At 50.5% G+C, this 18103-nt stretch overlaps 1 protein-coding gene across 1 annotated transcript in view; it reads left to right on the top strand.

Moving 5' to 3' along the window:
• The window catches only part of LOC129475920 (dehydrogenase/reductase SDR family member on chromosome X), a 316179-nt gene that overhangs the window by 258319 nt on the left and 39757 nt on the right, over window positions 1-18103 (top strand). Inside the window, exon 5 of the mRNA XM_055268392.2 lies at window positions 12356-12563. Within this exon, the coding sequence (XP_055124367.1) occupies window positions 12356-12563 (208 nt within the window). The remainder of the gene's footprint in view (window positions 1-12355; window positions 12564-18103) is intronic.

Here is an 18103-nt window from a genome sequence, read left to right as displayed (position 1 = left end):
AGCAGCATTAGATTATCATAGGAGCACAAACCCTACTCTGAACTGTGCATGTGGGGGACTTAGGTTGTGCACTTCTTATGAAAATCTAAAGCCTGATGATCTGTGCATGTGAGGGATCTGGGTTGTGTACTCCTTATGAGAAACTAATTCCTGATGATCTGTCACTGTCTCCCATCACCCCCAGATGGGACTGTCTAGTCACAGGGAAACAAGCTCAGGGCTCCCACTGATTATATATAATGGTGACTTGTAGAATTATTTCATTTTATAGTACAGTGTAATAATAATACAAATAAAGTGTACAATAAATGTCATGCACCTGAATCATCCCCAAACCATCCCCACATTCCACCTCCACCATCTCTCTTCTGAAAATTGTCTTTCACAAAAGTGGTCCCTGGTGCCAAAAAGGTTGGGGACTGCTGCCCTAAACTATTTCCCCAGAACCTTCCCTCCAAAACTCCTGCTAGTCAACCACATGCCTCAAGTCTCATGGAAAACAGCCCCCAGCTGAGTTCAGCAAGTGTGACTTCCAAGGCAAGAAGGAGCTACACTTTGTGCTTTTCTTTTTTTATTCTTAGAGAGAGCAATCAAGGTTTTGCAAACATTAAATACTTCAGACATAGAATATTGTTTTCATTTGCTAGCGGGTTGAAAATAGAACCCGACTGCCTCTGTCTGGCTGCTGTGGGAAGCCCAGAGGCAACGTGATGATTTATCAAGCGCAAGAATAAATCAATAGTAGACCTCCTGCAGAGCCAATATTTATGGTTTATTCACTTCAAAATTGTATTTATCTAGCCTCCCATCCCCATGTCTGAAAATTGATAGATTTTTAATAACTGCAGAGGATTTATAGATTTATCCTTGTCAGACATCTTCCCATAACTCTAATGGATGAATTTCTTTCTGAGATAATTACTAAGCATTATTTTCCCTACCACCAAAGAAATACGTCCATGATACAGGGTGACCCTGAAAAATAACAGTGATTCTTCCCTGGCCAGAGACCTAAAGACTCTTGTTTTTTGGTACAGTTCTTTGTTCATTCATTCATTCATTCAAATTCATTCATTCACTGGAATGAATTCAAATGAGTGAATTTGAATGAATGAAAGAATTCCAATGAGTGAATTTGAATGAATGAAAGAATTCAAATGAGTGAATTCAGAGAAAGGAATGAATTCAGAGGAATGAATGAATGCAAATGACGAATGAATTCAAAGGAATGAACAAATGAATTCAAATGAATGAATTCTAATTAATGAATTCAAATGAATGAACATGAATTCAAAGAAATGAATGAATTCAAAGGACTAAATGAATTGAAAGGAATGTATGAATCAAAGGAATGAATTCAAAGGAATTAATGAATGAATTCAAATGAGTGAATCTGAATGAATTCAAGTGAATGAATAAATTCAAAGGAAGGAATGAATTCAAATGAATGAACAAATGAAGTCAAAGGAATGAATGAATTCAAAAGAACGAATAAATTCAAAGGAATGAATGAATGAATTCAAAGGTATGAGTGAATTTAAAGGAATGAATTCAAAGGCTGAATGAATTCAAAGGAATGAGTGAATTCAAAGGAATGAATGAATTCAAAGGAATGAACGAATTCAAAGGAATGAATGAATTCAAATGAGTGAATTTAAATGAATAAATTCAAATGAATGAATGAATTCAAAGGAACAAGTGAATTCAAAGGAAGGAGTGAATTCAAATGATGCAAATGAATGAATGAATTCTAATGAGTTCATTCAAATGAGCAAATGGGCACAGGGCACCTAGAAGACCCGTGAGAGTTAAGGAAGATTCATTCAGGGGAAGCCCAGGTGTGCAGTTTTGCATCAACAGAAGACTGAGGTGCAATGGAGCCGGTCCTCACTGAGGACCCACATTTTGGTGGACAGACACCTGAGCAGCCATCTCCTGTCTTTGTGGGCGCCTGGCATTTTCTGTGTGAATCGGGCTCCACAGTCATCTGGAAGATGGAAAGTGTCGCATCACAGCTTATGCATTCGTCAGCGGATCCTTGAGTCTGAACAGGTGTAGACCATTTGTTCTGTGTGCCTTCTGTTTGCTTCTCTTCCAGAGCTGCTCTCCTGTGGATAGAGTAGCTTTCTATTCTGTAGTGGTTTCCTCTGCCTCTCCCGATGGCGCCTCCTGATTTGCATGTTCTTTTAGTGTTGGTGTTGGCAGCAGCATGGGATGTGGTCTGCTGTGACTCTGCGGCAGGCTGTTCCCTGCTAGAGAAGGCTGGATGTTCAGGGCGTCCGTCCCATAGCCTCCCTGGACTGGCTCCATCCTTCCCACCGCCCTCCCGAGATTCTAGGAAGTGGGTTGAGAAGCAGTGGTTTTTCAGTTACTCAATGCTTTTCTCCTCTCTCTCTCTCTGTAACGCTCTGTCTCTCTCTCTCCTCCTTCTCCCCCTGTCTCTCTGTCATTCTCTGCACCTCTTCACTGTCTTGGTTTTCCTCTCCCTTTTGCTTTTTCTCTCTGTCTCTCTCTCTCCTCAACCCACCCGTCCCCCCTTCTACTATTTTGCTCTCGACCTCCCTTGTCCCTCCCTCTCTCTCTCCCCTTCTCCCTTTTCTCTCTCCCCTTCTCCCTTCTCTCTCCCTCCCTCTTTCTCCCTTCTTCTCTCTCCTTTCTTCTCTCTCTCCCCCTCCCTCCCTCCCTTTCTCCCCTCCTCTCTCTCCCATTCTCCCCTCTTCTCTCTCCCATTCTCCCCTCCTCTCTCTCCCATTCTCCCTCTCCCTCCCTCTTTCTCCCCTCTTCTCTCTCTCTCCTTTTCTCCCATTCTCTCTCTCTCTCCCTCTCTCCCTCCTTTTCCCTTCTTCTCTCCCTCCCCTCTTTCTTCTCTCCCTCCCCTCTTCTCTCTCTCCGTTTCCCTCTCTCACACCCTCCCTCTTCTCCTTCTCTCTTTTCTCTTCCTCTCTCTCCCCCTTGTCTATCTCCTTTGTCTTCCTCTCCCCTTCTCTCTCTTTCCTCCTTCCCCCGTCTCTCCTCCTCTCTCCTTTGCCTGCCTTCTCTCCCCCTTTCTCTGTCTTTCTGTCTCTGTCTCTCTTTCTCTGTTTGACTCTCCCTCTATTTCTTCCCTCTCCTCTCTCCCTCTCGTTTGCCCTCCCTCTCTCCCTGTTCCTTCTCCATCTCTCTCTCTCTCTCCCTATTTCCTCCCTCTCCTTCTCTCTTCCTTTCTTCTTTGCCCTCCCTCTCTCTCTCCTCTCTCTCTCTCTCTCTCTCTCTCTCTGATTGCCCTTTCATCCCCACCACTCTCCTTTCTTTGGATTTCTCTGCTTGGAGAGCGGAGAACTCTCCCATCTCCTCCCCTGTTCAGGACACACCTCACCTGCGTTCACTGCTTGAGGCACAATATGTGATTGTGACCCTGAGCGTTCACTCCCCAGTAAAATGCCATTAGGTGCACAGACCAATGAATAATTGTACTGCGTATTTTCTCAGTTGGCAGATCAATGAATGATAATTTTACTGTTTATTTTCCACCTTTCAGTTGGCAGATCAGTGAATGAAAATTTTATTGCGTATTTTCCACCTTTGAACTGGCAGATCAATGGACGATAATTTTATTGTGTATTTTCCACCTTTGAACTGGCAGATCAATGAACGATAGTTTTATTGTGTATTCTCCACCTTTGAATTGGTGAAGAGACAGATTCCGTGAATGCTCCTAACATGGACGGCACCCGATACACTGGCATGGCCACAGGGTTTTTTTATTCCTTAGGAAAATCGCAACGAAACATCAGTATATTTGCTGATGATTAAAACTTGTGCACCAGAATCTCAGAAGTCACCACAAAAGAATGCATCCATGTAGCCCAAAACCACTGGTTTCCCCAAAATTATTGAAATTTTAAGAAACAGGCCGAGTGCGATGGCTCACGCCTGTAATCCCAGCACTTTGGGAGGCTGACATGGATGAATCACAAGGTCAGGAGTTTGAGACCATCCTGGCCAACATAGTGAAATCCCATCTCTACTAAAAATACAAAAATTAGCTGGGCATAGTGGCATGCACCTGTAATCCCAGCTACTCAGGAGGTTGAGGCAGGAGAATTGCTGGAACCCAGGAGGCGGAGGCTGCAGTGGGCCGAGATTGTGCCACTGCACTCCAGCCTAGCAACAGAGCGAGACTCCATCTCAAAAATTAAATTAAAAATTAAAAAAAGAGACAAATTATCATTTTATTTTATTTATTTATTTATTTACTTTTTTGAGACAGAGCCTTGCTCTGTCGCCCAGGTTGGAGTGCAGTGGCACACCCTCTTCTCACTGCAACCTCCGCCTCCCAGAAAAAAACAGGCAAATTAAATCTATGGTAATGGAAATTAGAATCGTAGTTACCTTAGAAGAATGTGATTAATTGTGGGTCACAAAAGGGCTTACGGGGTGCAGATGTGGGAGGCGGTTGCCCGAGAGGGAGCGTGCTCACTTTGGATGATTCCGTTGAGATTTCCCTCACGATCTCTGCACCTTTTTTTTGTTGTTTTGAAATGGAGTCTTGCTGTTGTTGGCCGGGGCTGCAGTGCAGTGGCATGATCTCGGCTCACTGCAACCTCTGCCTCCTGGGTTCCAGAAATTCTCCTTCCTCAGCCTCCCAAGTAGCTGAAATTACAGGTGCCTGCCACCACGCCCAGCTAACGTTTTTTTTTTTTTTTTTTGTATTTTTAGTAGAGACGGGGTTTCACCAAGTTGGTCAGGCTGGTCTCAAACTCCTGACCTCAGGTGATCCGCCTGCCTCGGCCTCCCAGAGTGCTGGCATTACAGGTGTGAGTCACCGTGCCCAGTCCTGTGCACCTTTTTTATACGTTCCTTTGATTTAAAAGAAAATAATAACTTGACAAAAATAAATAAATAGAATTTTATTGATGCCGAAAAAAACATGATTATAGAAAACTTAAAACACATACAAAAGCCTACAGGCATTTGAATTTGCCACCGATTGTCTAGCTAGTACTCAATCTGCATTTCTGACTTACGTCAATCCCTCCTCTGGCGTACCATCATCTCTTCCTAGGCCACGATAATGGCCTCCTAACAGGCATCTCAGGCACCCATCCAATCTCTCCCTACCTGACACCAATCTGGTCTTTCAACGCTCTGCTTACATAGGAAGAGGAAAATTAATACCTAAAGCCATTGGCAAACAGCTCAACAACAAAACAATTTCTCTTTCAGCATATGTCAGGCTTTCTTTCCGCAAATATCAGCATTTCAGGTGGGTTTGCTGCCTAGAAACGTCTCCATGACACTGCGGTTTAAAATACGGGTGTGTGGCCGGGCGCAGTGGCTCACACCTGGGATCCCAGCTCTTTGGGAGGCTGAGGCGGGCAGATCACTTGGGGTCAGGAGTTCAAGACCAGACTGGTCAACATGACAAACCCCATCTCTACTAAAAATACAAAAAAAAAAAAAAGATTAGCCAGGTGTTGTGGTGCACACTTGTAATCCCAGCTACTTGGGAGGCTGAGGCAGGAGAATCACTTGAACCTGGGAGGCAGAGGTTGCAGTGAGCCAAGATCAACCCATTGCACTCCAGCCTGGGCAATAGAGTGAGATTCCATCTCAAAAAAAATGAAATAAAAAATACAATACAATACAATAAAATATGGACACACTGCACACGAGCTTGGTTGACAGAGCGAGACTCTGTCTCCAAAAAAATAATAATATTAGTAGGGCTGGGTGCAGTGGCTCACACCTGTAGTCCTAGCACTTTGGGAGGCCAAGGCGGGAGGATCAGTTGAGATTAGGAGTTCAAGAGCAGCCTGGCCAACATGGTGAAACCCCGTCTCTACTACATATACAAAAAATAGCCGGGCATCGGGGCAGGCGCCTGTAATCCCGTGTACTCGGGAGGCTGAGGCAGGAGAATTGCTTGAACCCAGGAGGCAGAGGTTGCAGTGAGCCGACATCACAACACTGCACTCCAGTCTGGGTGACAGAGCAAGAGTTTACCTCAAAATAATAATAACAAAATAGGAATAAACGTAATTATTCTCAGTAACTCACTAACGATGAATTATCAGCATCCAGGGCCCCTGCGCGTGGCTGGTGCATTCGCCACGGTGCAGGAATTCGCATGCAGCTTCCCCGCCAGGCAAGTCCCTAGCAAGACTCGGATTCATCTGGAGCACAGGTCACCACCTGCCTGCACAGAGGCACTGTCCCCTCTGCTCTTGCGAAAGATACCTTCCCCAACGATGCTGTTGTCACCAAGAATTTGCTCAGAGCTGCAAGCCATTATCCTAAGAGAACGAGCAGAGAAACAGAAAACCAAATACTCCATGTTCTCACTTATACCTGGAAGGTACACAGCGGGTACTCATGGACACAAAGATGGGAAGAGCAGAGACTCTCCACTTCTAGAAGGTAGGGGGAGGGAGGCAGGGGATGAAAAACCACCTGTTGGGTACCGTGGCCATTTCCTGGGTGACAGGTTCACTCACAGCCCCACCCTCAGTCTCTAACGTGTATCCCTCTATTCCGTATGCCCCTTCGCTGCCAGAAGCATACCCAGAGCTTAGCGCCCACTTATAAGTGAGAACGTGTATTTGCTTTTCTGTTCTTGAGTGACTCCACATAGGATAATAACCTCCAGTTCTATCCAAGTTACTGCCAGTGACACAATTCCATTCTTTTTGATGGCTTAGTAGTATTCCATTCTGTTTTCTTTATCCAGTACTCCACGGAGGGGTACTTAGATTGATTCCGTATGTTTGCAATTGTGAGTTGTGCTGCAAGAAACAGGTGCAGGTATGTTTTTTTGTTTTGTTTTGTTTGATTATTTTATTTATTTATTTATTTTTGAGATGGAGTCTCACTCTGTCACCCAGGCTGGAGTGCAGTGATGCAATCTCAGCTCACTGCAACCTCCGCCTCCCAGGTTCAAGCGATTCTCCTACCTCAACGTTCCAAGTAGCTGGGGTTACGGGTACGTGCCACCACGCCTGGGTAATTTTTGTATTTTTAGCAGAGACGGGGTTTTGCCATGTTGCCCAGGCTGCTCTCGAACTCCTGACCTCAGGTGATCCGCCCACCTCAGCCTCCCAAAGTGCTGGGATGACAGGTGTGAGCCACCATGCCTGGCCTGCAGGTATCTTTTTGATATAAAGACTTCTTTTCCTTGGGGTAGCTACCCAGGAGTGGGATTGCTGGATCAAGCGAATGATCTGCTTTTAGTTCTTCGACAGGAACATCCATGCTGTTTTCTATACAGCTTGTGCGGATTCACTTTCTTTCGGGGCACAGCAATGTGGGCAGTTCTGCCTGGGGGTCTTCTGTGAGGCTGCAGCTGGGGCTGACTTTATCTGAAGGCTTGACCGGGTTGGATGTCCAGGATAGCTTTCTCTGGTGGCGGGAAGCTGGTACAGCCTGTCACCTGGGCTTAGCTGGGAGGGCCAACAAGAACAGGTACCTGTGGCCTCTCCAGCATGTCAGGCTGAAGGTGCTCAGCCTTCTTAAACCAAAGCTGGCTCCTCCCAGACTCAGCATTCCCAAGAACCAAGCAGGGGCCACATGACCTTATTGACCCAACTTTGGAAGTCACACAGTGTTTATCTCACTGCGGCATTCTACGAAAGAATTAACAAGGAAGTAATTGAGTATGGCCGACATTCAAGGGAAGGGGCATAGACTCTAGCTCCCAAGGAGACGGATGTCAAAAGGATTTGCAGGCCTGCTTTACAGCCCCCTGAAGCTGCCTTTCAAAACAACGCATGCAGAAGCCAGGTGTTTATGACGAGCTCGTCTCTCCTAAGCTGGGAATTTATGACACTTCAGGCACAGATTGAGCTGTGTGTCTCCAGATTCTTCATGTCAAATAAAATATGAGGAAAATGGCATCGTGAAAGGATGTTTATAGTTCATCAAAATGCAAAGCTTCCCATCCACCCACAGCAACCTATTCTGGTGTTTTTGTTTTTTTGTTGTTGGTTTTTGTTTGTTTGTTTTTGAGACAGAGTCTCACTCTTTCGCCCAGACTGGAGTGCAGTGGTGTGATCTCGGCTCACTGCAACCTCCGCCTCCCAGGTTCAAGCGATTCTCCTGCCTCAGCCTCCTGAGTAGCTGGGATTACAGGCATGCACCACCACGTCTGGCTAATTTTGTATTTTTAGTAGAGACGGGGGTTTCTCCATGTTGGCCAAGCTGGTCTTGAACTCCTGACCTCAACTGATCCACCCGCTTCACCCTCCGAAAGTGCTGGGAGGATTACAGGCATGACCCACCGGGCTGGGCTTTTTTTCTGGATAACTCCTGAGGTGAATTCTGACATGCTTCTCAGAAGTGTTTTGTTTGATGGGCTTTGAGGACTGTAGGAGTATTGAATGTACATTTTGTTGAATGTTTAATACACGTGTGTCTTGTGATTGATTGATACTGCACCCTGATTGATATTGGATCCCTCCCGGTTGGTTTATACTCCTGATGTTTTAGAGGCATAAGCTCAGGGAATAAATTCTCCCTATCCTGGAAGTTTTTTTGAAAGCTAGATATTCACGTAGGAGGGAGAAGCACTTAGTCTGGCTGGAAAGTCTGTGCAGGTGAGAAGCAAGGACTGCACCTGGCCTGTCCGCTCATTTCTCCCTGAAGATTTCAGCAGGCCACAGGCCTGGAATGGCATGGCGGTGCCTCTCCCCTGCCACCATTCTCTGTGAGAGTGTGTCCAGAATTTATTCCTTCTCATGGGTTCTTGGTCTCACTGACTTCAAGAATGAAGCCGCGGATCCTCGCGGTGAGTGTTACGGCTCTTAAAGATGGTGTGTCCCGAGTTTGTTTCTTCAGATGTTCATATGTGTCTGGAGTTTCTTCCTTCTGGTGGGTTCGTGGTCTCACTGACTTCAGGAGTGAAGCTGCAGACCTTGGCAGTGAGTCTTACAGCTCATACAGGTAGTGCAGACCCAAAGAGTGAGCAGCAGCAAGATTTATTGTGAAGAGCGGAAGAACAAAGCTTCCACAACGTGGAAGGGGACCCAAGCTGGCTCAGGTGGCCAGCTTTTATTCCCTTATTTGGCCCCGCCCATGTCCTGCTGATTGGTCCATTTTACAGAGTGCTGATTGGTCCATTTTACAGAGCGCTGATTGTTCCATTTTACAGAGCGCTGATTGGTCCATTTTACAGAGTGCTGATTGGTCCATTTTACAGAGCGCTGAGTGGTCCATTTTACAGAGTGCTGGATGGTCCATTTTAGAGCGCTGATTGGTGCGTTTACAATTCTTTAGCTAGACAGAAAAGTTCTCTAAGTCCGCACTCGACCCAGGAAGTCCAGCTGGCTTCACGTCTCAAAAGCAGCAATCGACCTCCATCCACGTTTATTTTTTATTTCCCCCTTGCTGTACCCAAAGCACTGTACCCGCACTGTGGAGGCTACAGCCAGAATAAGACGTTGGTTTTTCCTCAAGGAACTCATAATTTTCAAGCCTCCACTGGGGCCAGGGATGTGTGGAGCTGCGGGACCGACTTCTGCGTCTTTCATGGGCCCTCCGTGCAATGGGGCATCCAGTGCAGCCTGTGCATCCACAGTTTTGAAATGCGGGTTCGAGAGGTTGTAAAACAGGCCTGCAAATTCTTTTCACATTCGTCTCTTCGGGAGCTGGAGTCCCTGCTCCCTCTCTTGAATCTCGGCTGTCCTCATTAACTGTCTCGTAATTCCTAGAATGGGGCAGCGGTGACAACTCTGTAGGAGTTCCAAAGTTGGGTCGATAAGGCCACGTGGCTCCTGCTTGGTTCTTGGGAATGCTGAGTCTGGGAGGAGCCAGCTTGGGTTTTGAGTGTTCATAAAATACAACTGGAAAGATTGTGTACACAAACACAGGCATGTACACAAATGCACACATATCAGAAATTCATAGGGAAATGGGTCCATGTACAGAGGCACAAATACATACAGATATTACAATACACACAAAAGCAAGCGCATATAGAAATGCATATACCTCAAAAAATGTATACACCTCTACATATGCAAACATAGAGAAATACTAGACCTACATATATGTATAGATAGCTCCATATAAAATACATGCAAACACAAGCACGTATACAAATGCATATGCATAGAAAAAGATGTACACTATGCAGATGTACATATACATACACAAATACATAGAGAGATGCTAGACCTACATATATGTATAGAGAGCTCCATATAAAATACAAACACAAGCACATATACAAATGCATATGCATAGTAAAATATGTACACATGCAGATGCAAACACATATATATACAAATAGAGAAACAGATCAAATATCAATATAGCTCCATACTGAAATACATCTTTGAACACAAACGTGTCCATATGCAAATAGATATGTGTGTTTTTATTAATCATACATCTCAAATGCATTTACAAATGCAAATATGTGCACAAATGCAAAAACTATGGGATTCCACAGACGAATCAAAATGTATGTTCATGCGTGCAATACATGTAGACGTTCCAATGTACAAATAATGACAAACGCTGTGTGTATGTAGGTGTATGAACAGATGCAAATACTTGCAATCATACAATTCCAATTAGAAACATATATACATACACTATATTTAGATATACATGCAAAGATGTAAATGTGTATGTACATGTATATACATGTGAATAAATGTGTATACATGCAAACTCATACATGGGCATACAACATATATATAAAAGAAAACATGCACAAATTTATAGGCATTTGAAAATGCATCTGCATGTAAAGATACGAACACACATATGTACATGCTAACATACATCTCTATAGGTGTATATCTTTTAATTGTGCGTATATGCAGTTATATACCCGTGTATACGTATATAAACACATTTACAAATGCATATGCATGTATGTATATGAATAGACATGCCTGCATTTGCATGTACAGTTGACGTGTAGATAGATACAGAATTCCAGGTACGTATATAACGTGCCTGTGTATACGCATCTACATTATCCATGTACATACAAATACATATGTACATTGGCATTAATATCCAAGCAAACTGGTCTGCTCTAAGTACAAGGCAATATGGTTCGTGCGTGTTTCTAGGGCGAGTCACCTTTGAGGTCAGGCCCCCACAGCAAGGACTTCAGAGCAGGTGCTCACCCGAGCTTGGCCTGATGGGTGGGGGTGTTCTGTGTCTGGCAGATAGAACGTGTCAAGCACAGAACCTGCGGCGACGAGGATGTTTATAGAATGATGACCCCTGCCCTGTGGTCTAGGGGTGAGGACAGGCCATGTTTATACTGAGGTCAGCATTTCTCAAAGGACATCTGAGCAATTTGTTTGTGGGATACTCTGTGAAGAGGGGGTGCCATAGCAGCTATTCTTGCCCAGAATTCTGGGGGGAGACAGGATCTCTGTCGCCCAGGCTGGGGTGCAGTAGCACAATCTCGGCTCACTGCAACCTCCACTTCTTGGGCTCAAACAATCCTTCCGCCTCAACCTCCCCGAGCAGCTGGGACTACAGGCACGCACCACCACACCCAGCTAATTTTTTGTATTTTTGGTAGAGGCGGGGTTTCACTATGGTGCACAGCCTGGTCTCGAACTCCTGACCTCAAGCGATCCACCCTACTCACCTACCCAAAGGCTGGGATTACATGTATGAGCCACTGCACCCAGCCGCCCAGAATAATTAATTGTCCAGGGGACCCCATTTGGTGACTTGGATGATTCTCACTCTCTTGTGTGTGTTGCTGTGTTATCATTGTGGTTATTATTTTTCTTTTTGTTTTTTTTCTTTTTGAGACGGAGTCTCGCTCTGTCGCCAGTCTGGAGTGCAGTGGCATGGTCTCGGCTGACTACAACCTCTGCCTCCCAGGTTCAAGCGATTCTCTTGCCTCAGCCTCCTGAGTAGCTGAAACTACAGGACTCTGCCACCAAACCCGGCTAATTTTTGTATTTTTACTAGAGACAGGGGTTTCACCATGTTGGGCAGGCTGGTCTTGAACTCCTGACCTCAGGTGATCCACCTGCCTTGGCCTCCCAAAGTGCTAGGATGACAGGCATGAATTTCTGACCTCAGGTGATCCAACCGCCTCAGCATCCGAAAGTGCTGGGATGACAGGCGTGAGCCACCACGCCTGGCCTGTGGTTACTATTTTTAAACTCAAGGCACAGAGGTGCAGAGACAGAAGGCAGGAAGGGACTTCAGTGATCTTCTAGAACCTTCTCTATCACACCTAAAGCAGGAAACAGAGGCCCAGGAGGAAGACATGGCCGCCAGCTCTACACCCCACCCTCCGATGTCCTGGGTCATTTGTGCATCTCAGGAATCCGTCTGTGAGATTTCTCCACTGTCTTCCCCAATCTAACTCCTTCTGATACTCTCTTTTATCCAGCTGGGGTGATGATGGTCCCTCAGAGGAAAACCAGAGATGGATTCGAAGAACATTTCGGCCTGAACTACCTGGGGCACTTCCTGCTGACCAACCTTCTCCTGGATACGCTGAGAGAGTCTGGGTCCCTTGGCCACTGTGCGAGGGTGATCACCGTCTCCTCTGCCACCCATTACGTCGCTGAGCTGAACATGGACGACCTTCAGAGCAGGTGGGTGCACCCTGTGAATAATCATAACAGCATCTCAGGTGGCTTAAAGGTTACTCATTTCCCTCTGTCTATGGGGTGCGGCGCTCCCCGCATCTGCCGGACACTGGCGCTCTGGGGACAGTGCTCCCCATGTCTGCCGAGCACCGGCGCTCTGGGGACAGCGTTCCCCGCGTCTGCCGGACACTGGCGCTGTGGGGACAGCATTCCCCGCATCTGCCGGACACTGGCGCTCTGGGGACAGTGCTCCCTGCATCTGCCGGGCACCGGCGCTCTGGGGACAGCGTTCCCCGCATCTGCCGGACACTGGTGCTCTGGGAACAGTGCTCCCCGCATCTGCCGAGCACTGGTTCTCTGGGGACAGTGCTCCCTGCATCTGCTGGACACTGGCGCTCTGGGGACAGTGCTCCCCGCGTCTGCCGAGCACTGGCGCTCTGGGGACAGTGCTCCCCGCGTCTGCCGAGCACTGGCGCTCTGGGGACAGTGCTCCCCGCGTCTGCCGAGCACTGGCGCTCTGGGGACAGTGCTCCCCGCGTCTGCCGAGCACTGGCGCTCTGGGGACAGTGCTCCCCGCGTCTGCCGAGCACTGGCGCTCTGGGGACTGTGCTCCCCGCGTCTGCCGAGCACTGGCGCTCTGGGGACAGTGCTCCCCGCGTCTGCCGAGCACTGGCGCTCTGGGGACAGTGCTCCCCGCGTCTGCCGAGCACTGGCGCTCTGGGGACAGTGCTCCCCGCGTCTGCCGAGCACTGGCGCTCTGGGGACTGTGCTCCCCGCGTCTGCCGAGCACTGGCGCTCTGGGGACAGTGCTCCCCGCGTCTGCCGAGCACTGGCGCTCTGGGGACAGTGCTCCCCGCGTCTGCCGAGCACTGGCGCTCTGGGGACTGTGCTCCCCGCGTCTGCCGAGCACTGGCGCTCTGGGGACTGTGCTCCCCGCGTCTGCCGAGCACTGGCGCTCTGGGGACAGTGCTCCCCGCGTCTGCCGAGCACTGGCGCTCTGGGGACAGTGCTCCCCGCGTCTGCCGAGCACTGGCGCTCTGGGGACAGTGCTCCCCGCGTCTGCCGAGCACTGGCGCTCTGGGGACAGTGCTCCCCGCGTCTGCCGAGCACTGGCGCTCTGGGGACAGTGCTCCCCGCGTCTGCCGAGCACTGGCGCTCTGGGGACAGTGCTCCCCGCGTCTGCCGAGCACTGGCGCTCTGGGGACAGTGCTCCCCGCGTCTGCCGAGCACTGGCGCTCTGGGGACAGTGCTCCCCGCGTCTGCCGAGCACTGGCGCTCTGGGGACAGTGCTCCCCGCGTCTGCCGAGCACTGGCGCTCTGGGGACAGTGCTCCCCGCGTCTGCCGAGCACTGGCGCTCTGGGGACAGTGCTCCCCGCGTCTGCCGGACACTGGCGCTCTGGGGACAGTGCTCCCCGCGTCTGCCGGACACTGGCGCTCTGGGGACAGTGCTCCCCGCGTCTGCCGGACACTGGCGCTCTGGGGACAGTGCTCCCCGCGTCTGCCGGACACTGGCGCTCTGGGGACAGTGCTCCCCGCGTCTGCCGGACACTGGCGCTCTGGGGACAGTGCTCCCCGCGTCTGCCGGACACTGGCGCTCTGGGGACAGTGCTCCCCGCGTCTGCCGGACACTGGCGCTCTGGGGACAGTGCTCCCCGAGTCTGCCGGACACTGGCGCTCTGGGGACAGTGCTCCCCGCGTCTGCCGGACACTGGCGCTCTGGGGACAGTGCTCCCCGCGTCTGCCGGACACTGGCGCTCTGGGGACAGTGCTCCCCGCGTCTGCCGGACACTGGCGCTCTGGGGACAGTGCTCCCCGCGTCTGCCGGACACTGGTGCTCTGGGGACAGTGCTCCCCGCGTCTGCCGGACACTGGTGCTCTGGGGACAGTGCTCCCCGAGTCTGCCGGACACTGGTGCTCTGGGGACAGTGCTCCCCGCGTCTGCCGGACACTGGTGCTCTGGGGACAGTGCTCCCTGCGTCTGCCGGACACTGGTGCTCTGGGGACAGTGCTCCCTGCGTCTGCCGGACACTGGTGCTCTGGGGACAGTGCTCCCTGAGTCTGCCGGACACTGGTGCTCTGGGGACAGTGCTCCCTGAGTCTGCCGGACACTGGTGCTCTGGGGACAGTGCTCCCTGCGTCTGCCGGACACTGGTGCTCTGGGGACAGTGCTCCCTGCGTCTGCCGGACACTGGTGCTCTGGGGACAGTGCTCCCTGCGTCTGCCGGACACTGGTGCTCTGGGGACAGTGCTCCCTGCGTCTGCCGGACACTGGTGCTCTGGGGACAGTGCTCCCTGCGTCTGCCGGACACTGGTGCTCTGGGGACAGTGCTCCCTGCGTCTGCTGGACACTGGTGCTCTGGGGACAGTGCTCCCTGCGTCTGCTGGACACTGGTGCTCTGGGGACAGTGCTCCCTGCGTCTGCTGGACACTGGTGCTCTGGGGACAGTGCTCCCTGAGTCTGCTGGACACTGGTCCTCTGGGGACACTGCTCCCTGCGTCTCCCTGTGTTTGCTGGACACGGTGCTCTGGGCACACTGCTCTCTGTGTCTCCTGGGCACATGTGCCCTGGAAATGGTGCTTCCTGGATCTGCTGGGCACAGATGCTCTGGGTACGGTGCTCCCTGTGTCTGCTGGACACACGTGCTCTGGAAATGGTGCTCCCTGGATCTGCTGGGCACAGGTGCTCTGGGCACAGTGCTCCCTGGATCTGCTGGGCACTGGTGCTCTTGGCATGGTGCTCCCTGCATGTGCTGGGCATGGTCCTCTGGGAACAGTGCTCCCTGCATCTGCTGGGCACTGGTGCTCTGGGCACGGTGCTCTCTGCATCTGCTGGACGCAGGTGCTCTGGGCACACTGCTCCGTGTCTGCTGGGCACACGTGCTCTGGAAATGGTGCTGCCTGCGTCTGCTGGGCACATGTGCTCCTGGCACGGTGCTGTGGGATATGTACATCCCCAGCCATTTGCTGTCCTTGGGTAACTTAGCAATGTGCCATGGTATCGTTACTTTATTTTTTAGAAGGGACAAGAAACACAGAGGTCAGACATAGAAAAGGAAAACAGATATATTTAAACCTTCTCTTGTGCCCCCATGGGAATGCCAGGCACTACATCTGCAGGCGGCATTGGTGTGGACTCCTGTCGACACGCAATGTACTGTCTGTCCATCGACAGGTCTCTTGTGAATTCCTCCTAACCCCGCCTTAAGGATAAAAACGGTTCCTCTGTGGGAATAATCATCTTAGTTTGTTTAAGCTGATACAAGAAAAATTGCAGCAGGCCGGGTGTGGTGGCTCACGCCTGTAATCCCAGCAGTTTTGGAGGCCAAGGCAGGTAGATCACAAGGTCAGGAGATCGAGACCATCCTGACCAACATGGTGAAACCCCGTCTCTATTAAAAATACAAAATTAGCTGGGCATGGTGGCGGGCGCCTGTAATCCCAGCTACTCGGGAGGCTGAGGCAGGAGAATTGCTGGAGCCCGGGAGGCGGAGGTTGTGGTGAGCCAAGATCACACCGCTGCACTCCAGCCTGAGTAACAACAGCAAAACTCTACCTCAAAAAAAAAAAGAAAAAGAAAAATTCCATAGTTTCGGTGGCTTATAAACAACACCCATTTATGTTTCACGGTTCTGGGGGCTGGAAGTCCAAGATCAAAGTGTGCCAGGGTCTGGCGAGAACCTGCTTCCTGGTTCACAGATGGCACCTTCTCACTGTGTCGTCAGGCAGTGGAAGGGGCGAGGGAGCTCTCTGGGGTCCCTTTTGTAAGCGCACTGATTCCATACTTGAGTCTCCCCCATCGTGACCTCATCACCTACCAAGGGCCTCACCTCCTAACACCATCTCACTGGGGATGAGGATTTCCACCTAGGAATTTGGAGACAGAGACAGTCAGAGCACACAGTAGGACTTGCCTTTGAATTTCTCTGCAGCCCTAAGATCACAAAGCGTTAACGCCACCCTCGGAAAGAACTGGCTGCTTGGCTGTGCCAGCATCAGATTTTGGGGCCAGCCTCTGGAATGTACAGCAGGGTGGGCGCCCTCCCCATCCCCAGGCCCTGCAGTACCCTCAGGACTGCGAGGAGGTGAGCCCAGGGGCACAGGCCCTGCCAGCTCCTAACGGTGCATTTCCCTGCACAGTGAGGGGCAGGATGTAACGAAGGGAGGGCCGCGGGGGCCTCCTAGGATACCTTGGCCCATCTGTTTTGTCGGATTGAGCTTCTGCATCTGTGAGCCTCTCTGCTGAAGGGTGTGGGATGAGGGAGACGGCCTTGATGGGATCCTGCATGAAGTGTGAACCCTGCCAGTCGTGGGAGGGAAGGAGCGAGGCTGGCCAGGACTTCATCTTCTCCGGGCAGCTGGGGAAGCACCAGGCTGTGCAGGGAAGGGCGGGTGAGAGGAATGCACGGAGAGCAGAGCTTGTGGCCAGGAGGGGCTGCTTCTCCTTCATGGTGCCCTGAGGAAGCAAGGGCATGTCTGCATGCCTGTGTGTACAGGTGAGATGTGTGTGCCAATGTGCACAGGTGAGGTGTGTACCAGTATGCACAGGTGAGGTGCATGCATGCCTGTATGCACAGGTGAGGTGTGTGTCCTGTGGGAACAGGTGAGGTCTTCGTGCCCATGGGCACATGTGAGGTGTGCTTGCCCGTGTACACAGGTGAGGTGTGTGTGCCAGTGTGCACAGGTGAGGTCTTCGTGCCTGTGTACACAGGTGAGGTGCGTGCCATTGTGCACAGATAAGGTGCATGAGTGCTCGTGTGCACAGGTGAGTTGTGTGCGTGCCAGTGTGCACAGGTGAGGTGTGTGTGCTGGCTGGGGCATTTCCTGTTTTCACACCCATGCATGACAGCACCCAGAGGAAGAAATGTGTGTTTCTCAGCTTTCTTCTCAGCTCAGGACTCTCTGCAGGATTGTGTAGCCCTCCTGCTTCGGGCTCCATGCTGAAGGGTTTGCCTGGACCCACTGGCAAGAACAGCCCTGCCGTGACTGGCTTCCCTGACTCCAGGCCTGAGGCTGGGCTGGGCGTGTGGGGGCCAGCCTTCCGTGATGCCCACTCGGGGCTCCACGCATGTGTGTGGTGCCTGCTGTATGGGAGGAGGGAACGAGGAGTCTTGGCACAGCCAGTAGCACTTGCTGCAGACACGACTCACTGAGCAAGGCAAGGCATGGGTTAGAGAACCTGGGAAACGTGAGCTGCCTTGGCAGGCATTGCCGCTTGCCAGAGACACACAGGAACACCCCTTCATCGTACAGCACCAGTGGAGGGCCGCCTGTCTGTTATTCTGAGAGCTCACTTTGGGGTTGATGTTGATCAAAGCAATCTGTTTTATTTACTCATTTTTTTTTGAGATGGAGTCTCCCTGTGTCTCCCAGGCTGGAGTGCAGTGGTGTGATCTCGGCTCACTGCAACCTCTGCCTCCTGGGTTCAAGCAATTGTCCTGCCTCAGCCTCCCGAGCAGCTGGGATTACAGGCAAGCCCCACCACATCCGGTTAATTTTTGTATTTTTAGTAGAGACAGGATTTTGCCACGTTGGTGAGGCTGGTCTC

Source organism: Symphalangus syndactylus, chromosome X (genome assembly GCF_028878055.3).
Source record: "Symphalangus syndactylus isolate Jambi chromosome X, NHGRI_mSymSyn1-v2.1_pri, whole genome shotgun sequence".
Classification (NCBI taxonomy): Eukaryota; Metazoa; Chordata; class Mammalia; order Primates; family Hylobatidae; genus Symphalangus; species Symphalangus syndactylus.
The sequence above is the reverse complement of the archived record's forward strand: the minus strand, read 5'-3'. Positions and strand labels throughout refer to the sequence as shown.